Source organism: Schistocerca americana, chromosome 8, assembly GCF_021461395.2.
Source record: "Schistocerca americana isolate TAMUIC-IGC-003095 chromosome 8, iqSchAmer2.1, whole genome shotgun sequence".
Taxonomy (NCBI): domain Eukaryota; kingdom Metazoa; phylum Arthropoda; class Insecta; order Orthoptera; family Acrididae; genus Schistocerca; species Schistocerca americana.
The window spans coordinates 487,055,950-487,071,301 of NC_060126.1; the positions used below are offsets into that span (position 1 = coordinate 487,055,950).

Below are 15,352 nucleotides of genomic sequence, written 5' to 3' on the forward strand. Positions count from 1 at the left end.
GACCTGTGGTTCCATAGGCAATCAAAGACGGCTAGGTGTGCCGAAGGTTGAACTCCATAGCCTCCCATCTCATTGGGTAGCTGCAGCTGACACAAGGGCCGAGACTACTCACTGGGCAGTCGGCACTCATCAGTCAGGTATTTATTAAGAAGGGTGGTGTCATTATGTTAGTGCGACCCATGCGCTCTGCAATGGAGGAACGGCTACGACGTGTGTCCCGGTCTTACTTCACTGTCAGTTCTCCTAGTGACTTCAGACTTTCGGAACTTCACCTTTCAGAGGCTCTTTTTTGCTAGCTCAGCACCTGTATATTTAAAGTTGCATTGTACTTAGCCATCCGTAAGAAACTCTGCTTTTTCACTAGTATGATGGTATCTCTCAGCTTCCATGATATCATTATGTTTTGCTAGCAGATTTTGGCACTTGGTTGTTCCCGTATTTGCTACAAGCCACTCAGCATTTCCACAGCTGGCAGTCTACTAGTTATTAACACTGGCAGTTCGACTTCTGGGAGCTGCCAAGGTAGAATTTGGATGAATTTTTAGTGTCCACCAGGGATACTACCCTGGGAGCAACATTACTGTGGAACAGATACCTGTTGGAGACTTCTAATACAGTGTGAGAAGGGACTGAAATATTTTTTAGGTTTTGTTGTGGCAGTGATGAAGTATAGGCACACCATTACAGAAATAATCAAATGTAGTGAGGAGATTTCTTTGTGTTGACAAACAGGTTTTGTAAGTATTGTTTTGGCAAATTAATTATGAAGGAGAAAAGTAGACTTAATAGCGCTGTTAGGGAGGAAAATAAAAAGTCCATAAAGAAAGTTGCAAGATGAAAGATGACAAGACTTGATGTTGCTGAGCAGTTGCTATGATGACAAGCAAAGTGCAGCAGAGAGCTCTGGCGATGTGGCAGAAATTAAGTTTGGTGGGTGGCATTGTGATGCATCTGTGTTGTTTTTCTTGTTTTGTGATCCAAACCAGTAGTTGATTAATGGCAAAATTACACAAGGATTTTTCTGAAAACTTCTTATACAATTCGTGTTCTTACAGATTTGAAGAAAATATCAATTTGCTGGTTTGGTGAGCTTGAAACGTCGTCACACATTATTGGGGTGGGCTTTTGCACTGTCTGGGTGAGAAATCAGTCACCCAAACACTTGGCAACAATTGTTCACAGGTTTAAGTAGTAATCAAAGCAAATCCAGTCTTCATTGCATCAGAACTTAGTGGAAAGCCCTCACAAAATATTAAAAACTGTAACAGTAGTGAAGGAGATTCGTCATGTAGGTGGCCTCTTTGTAGGAAAGAATGATGGCTGCCATGAGTCTGTTGGTTACATAATGAGTATTACTGCATTGACACTGTACTCAAGAGATTATTAACAAAGTGAGAATTTATGTTGTCACTTTATTTGATGCAAACTCATGGGACCACCCGGACTGTGCAAACATTTTGATTTTCAATGTGTTGTTGCCTGTGTTGATGTAGTTTTAAGGCAAGTAGTGGCTCGTATCCTGATTCAGATAAACACCTGTAATGTTACATGGACCACATAGATACACGTGTGTAATGTAGTGTGAACAATGTTTAGATACACGTGTGTAATATAGTGTGAACCATGTTTAGATAACACACATGTAATATAATCTGTGACTAGTTAGTGGTCCTACAGCAATTTTTTGTTCGTTATATTAATTTGTACATATTTAAAGCAAAGGCTTTCATTGTATCTTTAGCAGTTTACATAGCTTTGCATGATACATATTAATTACTCTAGTGTTGCACACTAGTAAATGCAACATTTTCTCTTTCATGTTTTTGTGATGCTAGTTGTAACAGCAGTTTCTTTTCTGTCTGCCTACAGTGCTTAGCTCTTACTAATTTGTCAACTGTTGAAAGCAATTGGTGTCTGATGAACATAGTCATAATTTGCTTTCTACATCTATATGACTACTCTGCAATTCACACTTAAGTGCCTGGCAGAGTTGCTTTTGGTCACAGGCTACTGACTGCTAATACATAAAAATGCAGCTAAAGACTATGTTAACCATATAACTATTCAAATTTTAATCTCTTTCTTCGGATTATCCCCCTGGTTTTGGGGAAGCATGGGATAAAATTTACAAACACTGTTTAAACTACGAAAGTGCAAATATCTTGACTTCCATTACCAGTTGCTTCCAGCAGTCCTGTTGTTTGCTGATTTGATTGTGGAATGTTGATGTTGTAATGTGTTGTTTAGGCAAGCGAGCAAGCACCACTTATTCTCAAGATCTGCAGCGGAAAGTGGCTTCGATGATGGAAAGTACGTACCAGGGCCAATTCAGAATTATTCCTTCATACACCATTGCCTTCCTGCAGTGAATAAATCACATTTAATGTTAATATACGTCTAAACTTTGCTAAATTTCTCCATAAATAATTAATTTAAACACACATTTGCACAGCACAATAATTGTGTTCTGATAGTACCACTTGATGTGCAATTGCTTTTAACATTCTGCAAATTTAGTGCCACAACTTAATTATGCATGAAGCTTGTTTGTAACCTGCATGTTTTGGGTTATGGTAATGTATGATTGATATTACCTTTTAGGTTTCAAACTTCATCTTGTTGTTGGGAATGCTACAATTCTGCTTCAAAATGCTCTGTTTAGTGCACAAAAGCAACCTTTTATATAGGGATGTAATTTTTAACCATTGAATATGAGAAAGTGATGTTTCCGGCAAAGGTGTCACCTCTTGTCTGTTTTTTTACAGCTGTTACGGAAGGCAAGATCCATGTAGTTGAGGGTGAAAGTAAGAGTGTTAGCTTTGTGATAATGACCACTGTGGATATATAAATTTATTAGTTATAGTTATAAGATTGATATTTTGAGTGTTTTGTTTGTGAAACTAATCTTCAAACGACCTGCTTTCATACAGAGGAGACCGACATGGACCGTGTTTTCAAGCTGCCCTCAACTACATTCATTGGTGGTAAAGAGAAAGCTCTTTCTTTACGAGAGATCCTGAGAAGACTTGAAAATGCCTACTGCCGTCACATTGGTGTAGAATTCATGTTCATAAATTCCCTGGAACAGTGCAACTGGATACGCCAAAAACTGGAAAGCCCTGGTGTGATGGAAATAACGAATGATGAAAAGAGGCTTATTCTTGCAAGACTCACTCGAGCAACTGGGTTAGTGGATAACTCTTTCTATAATTATTGATAAAATAAAGTTTTCTATGTGGAACCACCATTCACATATTAAAAATTAAATGCTAAGCAATCAAAAGGTCACTCAAAACTAAAGAAAGGGAATACCATCAAATAGTAAACACAGAGGAAGAGCATAAAAAGATAGGACAGCAGGAAGAACAGAGGAAAGAGACTAGAGTTTGTGTGTGTGTTAGTGCATATGAGCTGTTAGTTAAATTTTAATTGCCGGCCGCGGTGGTCTAGCGGTTCTAGGCGCGCAGTCCGGAACCGTGCGACTGCTACGGTCGCAGGTTCGAATCCTGCCTCGGGCATGGATGTGTGTGATGTCCTTAGGTTAGTTAGGTTAAGTAGTTCTAAGTTCTAGGGGACTGATGACCACAGTAGTTAAGTCCCATAGTGCTCAGAGCCATTTGAACCATTTAAATTTTAATTACACACTACATGATGTGGAAGTAGTCTTGTTCTTCTATTACTTGCATCCTCATACTCATTCCTCTCCCTATTTCCCTCTACTCCTATTGACAAATGCTGCCAGGGGGAAAGACTACGTTAACATGTCTTATATCATTTAACCCTTTCATTGCCCTTTGCATGTTCTTGTTTCATCCATATTTTCTTCTCTGGTTCTGCTAATGCAGTAAATTGTTTACTGGAAACACGACTGAGGGATAGGCTCTTGCTTACTACTTGCTACTACAATAATATGTCTTTAGTTTTTTTCTTCATCCAAGTGCCAATTGTTTTCCTGCCTCCCATTCACTGAGTGAATGTTGTATTTCCTGTAACCACAAATTCATTGGTGTCAATGAAGAGGTAGTGTTTTGAGATGTGTGAACAATAGCATACAATTGAGGTTTGTGAACTAACATCACAGATCATGCTGACTGCTCTTGTTGGGCTAAGAATATTTGTTGTGAATGCGTAGAGCTGACAAAATGTGACCTAGTTGTTGGTCATTACAGCAGAGTTTTAAAACATCATTGACATTTCAGTTTGTGACAGTGGGGATTATTCCTTCAATGAAGATAAGTCACCTTCTGCTACAAAGAAAAATGTCAGTGAGTTCTAATAATCTACAAAGTTTGACGCCATTTATTGTTTGATCATCGTTTCACATAATATTTCATTTTTCTGGGAGTCCATTGTCAGTAACTGTATCCACTTTATTTTGTGGTAGTTGAGCAACAGTAGTTATCTGTAAGCCATAAGCTGATATTAACTACACTCCAGGAGGACACTTAGCACGATTGTTGATGTTTGTTTCAACAAAAGTCGTAGTATGGTGTTCACTCTCGCTCTAAGGGACGCTCTATGCTGCTTGTATTTGGTGAGTAATGATTACCGTGAGATACATGCTTTATATCGTTAAAGTCAGTTTCTTTTCTTCCTTTCATAGTTTTTAGTGTGACCTTTGCCTTTCCCACTACTAGTTTGCAGTGTAACCTTTGACTTTTCCACAACCTGAGTTGTACTGCTACCATATTTCATGTTGTGAGAATAGGTGCAGCTTCATAATCAGTGTCACTACTTTCAGTAATTGCTGATAAGACTGAAATACTTCAGGTGGTCTCAAAATACTTACTCACACTTTCTCATATTTGGAGATGTCAGTTGTTCATTACACCTTTCATCACGTGATCCTGCTGTAACCAGCTATGGAGCAAGCTTCCGTATGTAGGCATCATCTAGAGGAGTCCCCCCCCCCCCCCCCCCTCAGTCTGGAGAAAGCTTGTGGTGCCACTGGGGCCATAATATTCTTAGTTCCATAATGAGGCTTTGGGGGAAATATTGAATTGCAGTAAGGTTTCAGCAGGAAAATTTCTTGGAGTGGAATGGGTGCTACCACCTTTCTTATTGCTGATGAAATCATAGTATGCACGGTTAGGAAGACCGTATTTGTGAACAAGGTGAATGGTACCCTGAGATTTCTGTCCAATCTAGGTAGCACAACGCTGAAGAAACTGAAGACGCTTTAAAAGGGGCAGCATTTCAACCAACATGTAACCACTTTGATTCAGCTTTTATCAGGGTTTCCCAAAATTACTTAAAGTAAATACCAGGATTGCATCAGCAATCAGCAAGTTTTGAAAACGGGCTCTCCTTATGCACTGAACTTTCATAAGTGCCTTAATCATAGGTCTAAGAATACAGGTAGAGCACATCTCGACCAATTTTATGGAGCTTTTTGTATTGTCCTGATTTGGTTAAGTTTTCCAATTGTGTTGATCAGTGAGACAGAAGTCTAAATGCCTTTGATACTGTCCACCATGGCGTGATTAGGCTGGCTAAAGGCGATTGAAGAACCAGCTCCACACCAACGTCTATGCTGGGCTGGTGAACCCACGATTTAATTTATAAGTTGTGTGTTCACAATATCTTGTACCAGAACCACAGTAAATTACTAATTTCCTCTAATGTTCCTAAGCAATTGGACAAACTTAGCTTGTTTCTTTAGACCGTGTCCATCCCAAGAGAATTCACAGTTCACGATGTTGAGGTATATGCAATCTTGAGGACAGTGGAGCAGGTGAGATGTGTGTTGGTCATAACTTCTATGTCAGTTTTCATTCCCTCGGTACACTAAAACAATAGTATGAGAAGGATAGATTGTTACTCAACTTAAAGATGACACATTCGGGTGCAGAAAGGCGCAACGAAAAGACTGTTAACTGAGTACCAGTCTATCCTTTTCATAATATTGTCATTATTTCGTCCTGGATTTGCCATTCTTTGATTTTATTCTTTTCATAATACAGTGAAACCTCTATATAACGTTTTTCAAAGGACCACAAATTCTAAACACTTTATAGAGGAAAACACTATAAAGAGGAAGGCTTCCAAATAAATAATTACAGGGCATTACTGAAGATCGGGATACCACTAATCAGCTTTGACAAATGGTGCCATAGATGACATTTTAAACTTCCATAATACTGTAGTATGATATTCATTTGCAAATGATCAATGTATCAAATGATAAGTTTTTTGTAATTAAAACATGGGGCCCGGTAGGTGGATGGGTGAAAGTAAATGGTGCCAAAAAGATCGCAAGCAGAATGTGCGTCACATGTAACGCAACCAGGTTCTGCCGCTGACATACGAAACACGCTGAGTGCAGGCTTTCCGAGCCGGTGCATACTGTGGATCCACAGAACAGAAAACGATGCATCTACATCCAGTCACTTAAACGTTATAAAGAGGTAAATAATTGACCAGGGGTCCAAAAATATGAGCATTACATGGAGGAAATTGTAATATAGGGGAAACGCAGTAAAGAGGAAAATTTAACATTGTTTATATGGGCTTTTAGTTGGGACCGAAAAAAACAGATGTAACATAGAGGAAAACGTTATAAAGCGGTTTCACTGTATGGTTCATATTCCAACGTGGAGTTTTCCACTGTTTAGAACACCAAAAGCCATACAGTGCATCAATTCAGCAGACAAAATTGCTTTGTTTGTCGAGAACACCTTCTTTCACGTACATCTGAGACGGAGGTGATATTCTAATGGAAGCTAGGGCATGTTGAAAATCAGGCAAATGATCTTGGTTGTGATAGCCGAGGCCTGTTCCTGCAGTGGCAAATCCTAAAAGCCCTCTATATGCTGTAAGCTATCCATGGACAAGAAGGCTCATGCATCGTTGGGAGTTGGAATGGCTGGAACTGAGAGACAAGTAGTTGCAGTCAGTCTGCTGGTCTGCTGTACTCTGTTAACTTGGCATTGGTTTTAGCATAGCTCTTCTACAGGTAGAAGGACTCGTCATTGTACAGGACATTGACACGTGTATATCTTAAAGCCCTAGTTTTGGTCAGTGAACACAGTTTTCATAAGGGTGGACAACCCATAATTTTGTTCGAAATGTGATTTCAGTTTTGTGTGAAACCACTCTGTGGCAAACAAAAAATAAATAAATATATTGAAAATCTCCCAAGTGAGTTCCTCTCATCATGGAGCCTGAGTGACATTTCCTTCCTCTCTAACATTCTACAACCTCTCCCTCTTTCTTCCTCTTTCCTCCCAGAGGAATAAATTAATAGTTCCAAAAGCTAGAATAGTTTTTTGGACCTTTGCATGTCTCTGCTGGCAGTACTTAGAATTTCGCTTCCCTATGGTACTCTTTAAAGTTTACAGTTTTCGGTTGTATGTTTTTCTACACATGCATAAGGTGTTTACATTTCTTAACAAAATGATGCACGCACTACTCACATACCATTTGAAAATAACAACAGGGCAGAAACTTGTCTGTGAGATAATGGGTCAACTTCAGAATAAATCATTCTAGATGAAAGAAAAATGGTTTTATCCTTTGTATTATTTTGTACAGGCAACTATAATTTGTGTAAAAATTGTTGCTTCTTTAAAAGGTTGGCAAGAAAACGATAATTTAGCCTGTACCAACTATATCTTTAAATGTAATTTGTAAACTATATTTCTCTAAAAGAACAGTTACAGATGAAATTAATTGACATTTCGTATTTTTCCTCAGGTTTGAAGCATTTCTGGCAAGAAAATGGTCAAGTGAAAAAAGGTTTGGTTTGGAGGGTTGTGAAATCCTGATACCAGCCATGAAGCAGATTATTGATAGCTCAACAGAGTTTGGAGTGGAATCTATTGTGATGGGTATGCCACACAGAGGTCGTTTGAATGTTTTGGCCAATGTTTGTCGGAAGCCTCTGGAACAGATTTTTACCCAATTTGCTGCCCTGGAAGCTGCAGATGATGTAAATAACTATTCCTTAAAATTTTTAAAACAACAAAATAGTCTCGAATTAGAATAAATTGACCATAATGTTGGTTTAGCCTTCTTTTTATCTATCAATGGTAGTGCAGTAGCTAGTTGTGGGTCTTTATATGGATTACCAACTTAAATTGAATCCTCCCTTCATTTCTATATTTTTGTTTTGTATTGGGGCTTGTTGTGTTTTACATCTGATTATGTGTATCACTTCGAATTATCCTACTCTGCAGTGAATCACTTAAGCCAGTCTCTCATAAAAATTATGTTACTAATATTTTGAAAGGTATGGCTCCTGAAAATTGTGGTAAGACAAGGATTGAGTTTCTTGCTTTGTTATAATTATTGATTTGGTTATGTACATGGACCGGTTACAGCTTTGAAACCTTGTTTTACACAGGCTTAATATACTTTATGTATTTTGAACATGGTGTTCAGTGCACACTTTCGAGTAACAAGTCAGTACATAAAGAGTATGATGTTATTTCACATATAAACTGCTGTGTTAACATAAGTTTACTCGGATTTATGTTAAGGATGTTAACATAGGCAATAGTTCATTTAATTTACATCATTTCACGATGTATGGAGCGTAAGGCTTGTTCAGTGGTTCTCTCTCTTTTTTTTTTTTCCTCAATGAAAAGGCTCCGTTCTGAGATGAGATGTATACATGTCAGGGGATTTTAAAGTCTGAGATGTGCTGAAACAAAATATTTTGCAGCACCTTTTGATAGTGGCCTTAGGCTAAAATTGCAATATTAGTCTGTTCCCTAATCTTTAAATAATGCATTCTTATTTGTTCACAGACATGGTGTATTTTGAATAGAAAGTTGAAAACTGTATTTTTTGTTTTCCTTTGTTTTTTCTTGTCTTGTAGATATCGGTATGTAATGTTTCAGTTTTACCACAATTTGCAGTATTTTGTATTTATTGATGCACGATTTATTTATGCTGACAGCTAAAAAAAAAATTATGGTAGCTTTCACTTATGTACTTTCTCATTTACTATTTTCACAGTAGTATTCTGCTTTATATACTTCCTCATTTCTTGCCATTTTTCTTTTTATCTGACTTCATTTGCTGCAAACTGTCATTCTGTTTGTCGAGCTTGTATCCAGTTACATGATTTGCCCTCTAGAACCTTAATTAAATGATGGAAAATGTGGGATAATATGATAACAATATGAATTAGAGTATACTGCTACCTAAATATAGAGGTACTGAGTGGCAGAGAGGCACATTTAAAAGTAGCCTAGGCTATTGGACCAAGTCCTCCTCCTGCTACAGTGCCCGGAGGTGAGCGAAGCTGTGTGTGTGTGTGTGTGTGTGTGTGTGTGTGTGTGTGTGTGTGTGTGTGTGTTAAATCAGAGGGACTTTGATACCTTATTTTACTTGTGAATAAGCCTGCCTGCTGTTCAGTGCCTTTCTATGAGGTGAGTAGCAACCTATCCTAATTCATAGTGTTACAATCTTAATTAAGCACCTTAAATTCCTTCTATCTGTTTATATTCATATTCTACCCATTATCTTGGAGAGTGGTGTGCCGTATGATGTGTTGGTAATCCAGTTTGACTATTTCTAATTTCAGGGGTCAGGTGATGTCAAATACCATTTGGGTACTTACATTGAACGTTTAAACCGTGTGACAAACAAAAACATTCGACTGGCTGTGGTAGCCAACCCTTCGCATCTTGAGGCTGTAGACCCTGTTGTTCAGGGGAAGACACGTGCTGAACAATTCTACCGTGGCGATGGAGAAGGAAAGAAGGTGAGGCCACATCATCCTACTTACTTTTAAATATAGTAGAAAGTACAATATGGAATAATGACAGTATTAGGAAAAGCATAGATTGTTACTCACTGCATGGAGGAGACATTGAATTGCAGACACACAGTGAAAAGACAGCTAAACATTTAAGCTTTCAGACAAAATAGTTCTTCAGGAACAGAACACACACACACACACACACACACACACACACACACACACACACACACACACACACACACACGGCTTCTGTCTCCTGCTGCTGCGGCCAGAGTGCAGACTGCAACTGCATCTGATGTGAACAGCAATCTAGGGTTTAGTGGCATGTGAAGGAAGCATTTGAGGGGGGGGGGGGGGGGGATAGCAGGGTAGGGATGGAAGATGATGTGCTGCCTGTGAGAGCATGCAGGGACATGGGAGGGGGGGGTGGGGGTGAAGGATAGGGCTGCTAGGTGCAGAGTCGGTAGGCTGTATTCGGTGGGGCTGGGGGAGGGGGAGCGGTGGAGGATGTAGGGAAGGAGAAAAGACTGAAAGTTTTGGTGAAATAGAAGCCATGTATAGTGCTGGAAGGGGAGCAGGGAAGGACTACTGAAGGCCAAGGTCAGGCAGGTTACAGGAATGAAGGAGCTCCCAGCTGTGCAATTCAGGAAAAGCTGTGTTATTAGGAAGGATCCAGATGGTGCAGGCTGTGAAGCAGTCATTGAGGTGAAGCACATGGTGTTGGCCAGTATGTTCAGCAAGTAGTTGGTCCAGCTGTCTCTTGGCACGTTTGGTGGCGACCTCTTGTTAGTTATCATGCCCATGTAGAATGCAGTGCAATGGTTGCAGCTGTGTCTGTAGATGACATGGCTGCTATCAAAAATAGCCCCGACTTTAATGGGACAGGAGATTTCTGTGACAGGACTGCAGTATGTGGTAGCAGAAGGATGTATGGGACAGGTCTTGCACCTAGGTGTATTGCAGAGAGATGAAGCGTGAGGCAAGGGGTTGGGAGCATGAATGGAGTAGGGGTGGACAAGGATATTACGCAGATTCAATGAGCAGTGGAACACCACTGTGGGAGGGGTGGGAAGGATAGTGAGTAAGCTATTCCTTCTTTCAGAGCACGATAAGAAGAGGTTGAAATACTGCTGGGGAATGTGATTTGGTTGCTCCATTCCTGAGTGGTACTAAGTCATGAGAAAGTGCTCATTTGTGGGCAGAGTGTTGATATATGGCAGGTGCAGTTGGAGACAGTGGCCGCCTGTGTGTGTGTGTGTGTGTGTGTGTGTGTGTGTGTGTGTGTGTGTTCTATTTCCAAAGATTGGCTTTTTTGTCCAAAAGCTTAAACGTTTAGCAGTATTTTCATTGTACCTTTCTGCAACTTGGTGCATCCTCTATGTGGTGTGAAGCAGTCTGGCCTTCCCATCTTTATGTACTAATTTTTGATTGTTTGGTGAAATATTTTGAACATTGTTTCATGTCTGTTCTGTTTGAATATAAAGATACTCGAACATCAAATTTGTCTGTTGCTACAGAAAATTCTGTCTTTTACTTAAAAAAGTAAGTGAGTAAATATGCCTTACATTCCTCTACCAGGTTATGTCCATGCTGCTACATGGTGATGCTGCATTCTGTGGTCAAGGCATAGTGTATGAGACCTTTCACTTGTCAGATCTGCCTGATTACACTACACATGGAACCATTCATATTGTAGTCAACAATCAGATTGGTTTCACCACCGACCCAAGGCATTCACGGTCCTCCCCATATTGCACTGGTATGTATTCTGTTACTTTTTTGTGTGTATCTGTTAGTGGTGTGTGTAATACATTCTATGTCTAACTATTAAATTATGTTGTAGATGTTGCCAGGGTGGTAAATGCACCCATCTTCCATGTCAACTCAGATGACCCTGAAGCTGTAATGCATGTGTGTAAAATTGCTGCAGAATGGAGAGCAACATTCCACAAAGATGTTGTAATTGATATTGTAAGTAGAATAAATCTGCTTTTGTGTTTTGCGGAAACTGTACAAAACATTAAATTGATTTGTGTGTGGTTACGATTCAGGTCTAGATAAAACAATAGTTATTACTTATTTATTTTTTTCATAAGGTCAGTGTGTGTATAACTGTCCACCTCCCCCCCCTCCAATCACTCCGACCCTATTCATTGACATAATAGCCAAATGTGCAAGCTGGATCACTGTACCAGCTCTGAGTTACTATCAGTTGCAATGCTTTATTAGATAGAGCATGAAAATGTTCATATTTGTTCTCTTGTATGTTTCACAACATTAATTAATTGAAACATTTAATATGGCACTACAGTTCTGTTCATCATACATTCATTGGTTTCTGTGTCACTTGCAATTCTTTTGTGCTGTAATTGATACCATTACCAAAAGACTTAACATTATAAGTTGCAGCACAGGAGTCTAATCACTTATGGTCATTTCATTATATGTAGGTAGGCTCCTTTTAAGTTATTGAGTTTTTATTAATTTCCTGCTTTTGTCGTAGTGTTAATTAGATGTATGTGTTTTCTCTTTGCTATCGTAGGTCTGCTACCGACGCAATGGCCACAATGAAATTGATGAACCCATGTTCACCCAACCATTAATGTATCGCAAGATCCGTAAAACACCGCCTGCATTGGACAAATATGCAGATAAATTAATAAATGAAGGCGTTGTTACAGCAGAAGAGGTTAAGGTGAGTGTTGTCTATAATGTATAGTAGATATATACGATACTACCAGACAAGTATAACTATAACAGCAGCAAACAAAAGTTAACACAATATCTCAACACAGAGTTTCAAGAAAAATGGAAGAATGAAATATCTATCCAAAGTCATCAAAATTACAGAAGAATGGATAATTTGGTTGGGAGCAGAGGTGTTAGAAAGTTAATAATAGCTGCACACAGATGGAGGAGGGGACAAGGCAGACTGTTTCTCTTATACTCGGTTCATCATAAGAATAAACCTTATGTAAACATTGCACTGTGTATTCTTCCACGTTTGCTGGAACCTCGTTGGATTGTGTTTTACATGGATCGGAGGCCAAGCTGTCTCGAGTACAGTAAAGTATGATAATGAGGATAAGTTTTATGCTGTGCATTATGCAAACATAGATTCAGGAATAATATGGGGCAGCAGCTTTACCGGCGCATCTGACTTCGACAGCACTGGCCAGACAAGTGATCCAACTAACCTGCAGTGATGCAAACAGTTGCAGTAAAGACGTAAAAAGTGATGAGCAGAGAACAATATAGCTTTGAATGTTATTTAATTTTGAAACAGAAGAAAATAATGTGTGGTAAAACTCAGGCGATACGCTTCGTAAGTGATTGGATGGAAAACAACGCGCTCTTGATTATAGCTAACACAGTACTGTAATTAAAAACGAGTTATAAAAATGCCGGCTTCAACAGTGGTCATTTTTATGCGTGACCTATGTGCGGCGCAAAAGTGCACTGATGGGATTTTACCACATTGTTAAATATTGAACCACTGAAGGTGTTACAGTCAGTCATCTGGTAATCTCAGAACTACTTCCATATCGGACTTCGAGGAATACATTTCATTTCAGTACAGCTATGTTGACAATGAGGCGACCAGCAACAGAATCCCAAGCCACCAATAAGTCAACATGTCCTCCTCTTTTATGACAGGCTGTTCTGCATTTCGCCATTGTTCGGCAGTGATATGTTACAAAGCTTTGTGCATTAGTTCCACTACGTTTGGCAACTTAAATGTCCTGTTATTTCTCGCAACAAATTCCTTACCTTTGCTCTAGGTCAGTTTTATTGGATTCAGATTGCATTGTTGATGTGGCACAAGTAAAAATGCAGCAAGGGTAGTGTGTGCTCAATGCCCTGAAAATTATTGTTTTCTATGTTTGTACGATGCTTATCATTCTGGTTCATGAGAGACCACATCCGTTCTACAAAACATTGGGCATATTCAAAGACTATTTGATTTCTCATTTTTCTCCAAACATTTTAATTCTGTAATGATTTCTTAACTTCAACAATCTTTTATAAAAGATCGATAATTAAGAATGTGTATTTTCAGTGAAAACCAGAATTTTGCGTGTGACATGTTATTGGAAACTAAAAGACGTGCATTTTTCTTACTTACCATCCGTGGCTCGTGGTCTTGTGGTAGCATTCTCACTTCCTGCGCATGGAGTCCCGGGTTGGATTCCTGGTGGGGTCAGGGATTTTCTCTGCCTCAAGATGACTGGGTGTTGTGTGTCTTTCATCATCATTGACTCGCAAGTCGCCAAAGTGGCGTCAGCTACAGAAAAAGGACTTGCAATTTCGGCGGCCGAACACCCCGCATGGGGTCTCCCGGCCAACAATGCCGTACGATCATTTCATTTTTTTTCTTACTTACCACATATTTGATGAATTTAAATATTTTAGGTATTCAACCCGAACAGAAAATAAAAATAGATTTGTACCCTCCAACAAGTTTTGAGTTGCTGTCTGCCACCATGCCCGTATATTAATCTATGTTGCTACTGATTACACCATGCATATGATTAAATTTTGTTCCCTTACATTTAGTACATACTGTTTCTCAAAAAACTTCAAGGCTGATTTTTCTCTATAGTTTTATGGAAACATTAAGAACAACTTGTTTCTAGTCATTAGTGGTGTTCCACATGTGTGTTTCACTACGGAGCAGAAAGCAGTGTCATCCATTTTCACGGTACTTATGAACAGCAAGACAGTTATAGCATAAGTAACGTTTACAGAGACTTTGACTGTACATAATTATTGAAATAAAAATTATATTGCTAAAGTACGGTTAAGAAAGATGTTGATGGCTGTTAACACATCAGAATATATTTAAGTTTCATACACAGTGACGTAGTAATAAGATCTCTAATAAGTTGGACCTACTTCCAAGGGCGGAACAACACCAGTGTAAGAGAGCTGCAGCTGCTGACCAATCATCGCGTTTGTGTTTGTTTGCATCAGGTTTATTATTATGACGAACAGAGCATAGTTAATGATATTTTACCGTAACTTAATGCTGAATGAGATGGAGTGAAAGTAAAATGTTTGACTTAAACTTGCAGAGTTTGCTGAAAATTGCTGTAGACACTGATCTAAATAGTCAGTGCCAATGTAGATTTGATATCTTGATAGTTTGTGTCACACTAAGTGGTAAGTAAGGATGAGAGAAAATGAAGACTGACAAAAAGGGACAAAGCCAGGGCATATTAAATACAACAGTTGATGGTAGGTTGAGTACCCCAAAGTGTACACCCATCTACACCTGTATGAAGTGCTTGTATAAAGTTATTGAGACCTGGTTCACAAATCTTCCTGTTGTGTTTATTGATATATTATGCAGCAGATTATTATATGTGCCCACTACAGTCTGTCACATATCATTCAGCAGTCAGTGACGTTTATGTCTACTAAGGGAAATAAAAAGTGCTTGCACTGTCTCTGTGCACAAAGGTCTGTGTTCACAGCAGAAACAGAATTGTCTCGCACATGAATTTAGGCAGTGCTTATTATTATTTGCCCGTTTGCACTCTCAGTTCCACAGCCATTACTCATTTTTCCACCTCCTCCCCTCCCCCCCCCCCCCCCCCACTCCTATTTCTCCTTCTACCAATATTCTTCTCCTTTCCT

At 39.1% G+C, this 15,352-nt stretch overlaps 1 protein-coding gene across 5 annotated transcripts in view; it reads left to right on the plus strand.

Moving 5' to 3' along the window:
• LOC124625819 (2-oxoglutarate dehydrogenase, mitochondrial-like) overlaps nucleotides 1-15,352 on the plus strand; it is a 135,117-nt gene that overhangs the window by 38,493 nt on the left and 81,272 nt on the right. For 3 of the 5 annotated variants that reach the window (XM_047149282.1, XM_047149283.1, XM_047149285.1), the window contains exons 5-10: nucleotides 2,931-3,186; nucleotides 7,696-7,930; nucleotides 9,533-9,712; nucleotides 11,291-11,471; nucleotides 11,556-11,683; nucleotides 12,255-12,407. In XM_047149282.1, the coding sequence (XP_047005238.1) occupies nucleotides 2,931-3,186; nucleotides 7,696-7,930; nucleotides 9,533-9,712; nucleotides 11,291-11,471; nucleotides 11,556-11,683; nucleotides 12,255-12,407 (1,133 nt within the window). Of the gene's footprint in view, nucleotides 1-2,247; nucleotides 2,311-2,930; nucleotides 3,187-7,695; nucleotides 7,931-9,532; nucleotides 9,713-11,290; nucleotides 11,472-11,555; nucleotides 11,684-12,254; nucleotides 12,408-15,352 lie in introns of all 5 variants that reach the window. The other 2 variants (XM_047149281.1, XM_047149284.1) reach the window with 1 other exon arrangement.